This window comes from Lobosporangium transversale (assembly GCF_002105155.1).
Source record: "Lobosporangium transversale strain NRRL 3116 chromosome Unknown BCR41scaffold_2, whole genome shotgun sequence".
In the NCBI taxonomy this organism is placed as follows: Eukaryota; Fungi; Mortierellomycota; class Mortierellomycetes; order Mortierellales; family Mortierellaceae; genus Lobosporangium; species Lobosporangium transversale.
In genome coordinates, this window is record NW_019028980.1 from 1,247,393 (window position 1) to 1,250,377 (window position 2,985).

A 2,985-nucleotide genomic window follows, 5' to 3' on the forward strand; every position below is an offset into this window, starting at 1 on the left:
CAGGCTGTGAAGTCGATCTTGCTCATCTTGATTCTTCGCTGTGATCAAAGACCACTCTTGCTCCTGAACTGTAATTTCATTTTGCGGTTGGTTTGCAGTACCAAGCAGGCTGAGGCAGTAGACGAGATGGTGGATATCGACCAGAGAAGCATCTGGAGGGGGCAAACTGTACTTGGGCACTCGAGCTACATCACAAGCAAATATGTCTACAGGGATAACTGAATTACTGTGCGGTGTTTTGGCTGTTACTGCTCTATTCACCCTCAGCTGGCTGATGCTGGTACTACTGGATCCTTGGCTGACGCTATTATTGCTGCCTCTACCGTTGCTAACACTGCTAATGCTACTGGTGATACTATTGCTGTTGCTAATGCTGTTGCTAATACTGCTGTTGTTACTTGTGCTACCGCTAATAATGCTTTTATTGCTGCTGTTGCCGTTGCTGTTGTTGTTGCTGTTGCTGTTGCTGTTGCTGCCGCTGTTGCTGTTGTTGTTGCCGTTGCCGTTGCTGTTGCCGTTGCTGTTGCTACTTCTATTGCTGTTGTTGTTGTTGTTGCTAGCAGAGCTATCTGGCTGTAATGACTCTTGGCGGGTTGGAATATATCCCCACTTCTCTGCTTTTTTGTCGTTCTTCTTAGCTTTGCATGTGTGGCCCAGACTTTGGAATAAGCAAGCGACTTTGTAGTGGGCTAAACCAATGCTTTGGCAGAGCTTCTGGTCTTCAGCGGAGCTTGAGGAGACAAGCCTCTTTCTCTCCGACCGCTGGATTCGAGACAGTGCAGCATGTGCATTAAGACACAACTTCTTGAGGGCGGCACTGCCATTACTTTCTATTCCAGAGTCTTCCATACTACTATTGAATTCCCTTAGAGCCTCAGATGGTGAGAGAACGCCTCGTGACGAAAAGCAGCTGAACATCGAATATTGTCCTCTTTTTTTCTTTTTCTATTGATTGTGATCTACTGATTTACATTATGAGAAAGCAACTCCTATTTAGATAAAAATGCCTTTGCAAAAATGATAAGCTTTTTTTTTTTTTTTTTTTTTACTTACAGCAATGTCTAGGGTAAATGGATTGTTCAGTAAGCGCTCTCTGAGGGGATACAATCTTAATGCGATGCAAGAGAGGAAAGGGAAGAAATGAAAAAAAAACAAGAGTAAAAGTAGATGTGAAAAAGCAAATGTGGCTCTCAACGTGGGTATTTCAAATGATCTTTTCCAGGGAAACTTCCCGTTCAACGTTCCGCGGCAAAGCGCAAAGAGAGATGTAAATAGTACAACTAATATAACGAATATCACCCAAGGGGTGTAGGCGTTGCGATCCTGAATCTAGTTTCCACTTTTTCGGTGCCTTGTTCTCTTAACTAAGGGGGTTTGACCACAAAAAAAAGCATCTGTTCCTGGTCCTTCTTTATCCCTTCTTCTCCTCACGTCATTTATAGTATAGACATGTACAGGAGCTTTAAAGGTGCAACACTTTGTCTGGCAAGAGGCCGATTGCTGCAAGGAGAGCCGGCTCACTTGGGGAAATGTTTTTCAGGTAAAAGGGGATTTTTCTTATTACCAAAGCATTGTGCATCATCTCTTTTTCTCACCGTCGCGCTTTGTCCGTCATCTTTGAACCTAATTTATTTATTTATTTATTTTTTACCATCCTTTCTTTGTATTCCACTGTTTAAGGCCGTTAAATATATAAGGGAAACGCCTTTATTCCATATATCCCCTTACCACCGCTACATGACATACCTATCTACTCTGTTAACCAAAATGATACTTAAGAGATGAACAGTGTTATGGATCTCAATAATCTGTTGCGGGTTATCATCACATTAACTCGCTTGCTAATAATATAAAAGGCCTCCATCCGCAATAGACTCGTAACAAGCAATGACAGGCTTCTGTATAGAATAATAACATAAATGCGTCATTTCACCTTTACACTCTACGCTGGTTATATGTGAGTGGGGCAGGTTCTCTTCTTTTATATTTATTTTAGATACTGTCGCCTCAATTTTATTACTTGGACTCTCCAATACCGCCTTACTGCATCCTGGGTGGGGAGGTGGTTTGTAAAGTAGGAAAAAAAAAAAAAAAAAAAAAATTCAGTCTTTTTTTGCCGCTCAAGACAACGTGAAAAATATTTTGGAGATAGATCATGAGCAGTAGAAAAAGTGAGAATCAGATGTGGGCCCACATATTACAACTACGAGGTATTTATTCATTTTCTGGTGGAGGAGCTTGTACCAGGTAACTACGTATCCATCTATAAGGTGACATGAGTTCATTCTAAAACCCCATATCAAAGATTTATCGCGTCAATGTGTATGGCGCGTTATCCCTTCGTCCGTCACAAAATCTAGAACGAATTTGTTCTAGATTTTTATGGGCACTAAATGCATGTCACACCATATGATAAGTGTCAGTAAAGGAGGTTGGAATCGAGCTGGCCCCAGGAAGCCGGTGCTGGCCCTGGAGACTTGGGATTCGAGATATTTATTCTTCATTTATTACTTTATCTTGTTTTTTTTTTGTGGGGGGGGGGTGAGCTAGGCGGCTGGTGTGATATGGAGGGATAAAGTTCTTTGATTTCATGAGCATTTATGAATAGTAGGGTCCAGTGAGTGAAGTGCGTGAAATGGAGGAGTATGGAATGAAGGAATTAAAGAAACCGATGAATCATGTAATGCGTAATGCTCAACGTGAACCTCATGAACTCCCATTCAGTGTGAAATTGGAACGCGAATCGAGATCCCTTAGAGAATGGGGGGAGGGTCTCCTAAGCTAGTTTTTGAGGAAAACCTCTTTATTTGCAAATCGAGGAAAATCTGGAACAAATTTGTTCTGGAAACAGACGAAGGGATACAACGCAGGGCTCGGAAGCCGGAGTCAAGGTAAATAGGGACTGCCGTGCTCCATCCTGTTTTGTATCAACGCTTCGGGCGCATCGCTCCTCAAGGCAGAACCTATGTGTGCATTGAAGCCACT

The 2,985-nt window shown here is 42.3% G+C and overlaps 1 protein-coding gene across 1 annotated transcript; it reads left to right on the plus strand.

Moving 5' to 3' along the window:
- Window positions 1–697: 697 nt before the first annotated feature.
- BCR41DRAFT_367061 (hypothetical protein) lies at window positions 698–2,785 on the plus strand (the record flags this gene model as incomplete). Its single annotated transcript, XM_022026268.1, has 5 exons — window positions 698–881; window positions 1,056–1,066; window positions 1,448–1,540; window positions 1,997–2,074; window positions 2,612–2,785. The coding sequence occupies 5 exons, from the start codon at window positions 698–700 to the stop codon at window positions 2,783–2,785; spliced, it is 540 nt and encodes a 179-aa protein (XP_021886111.1).
- Window positions 2,786–2,985: the final 200 nt, after the last annotated feature.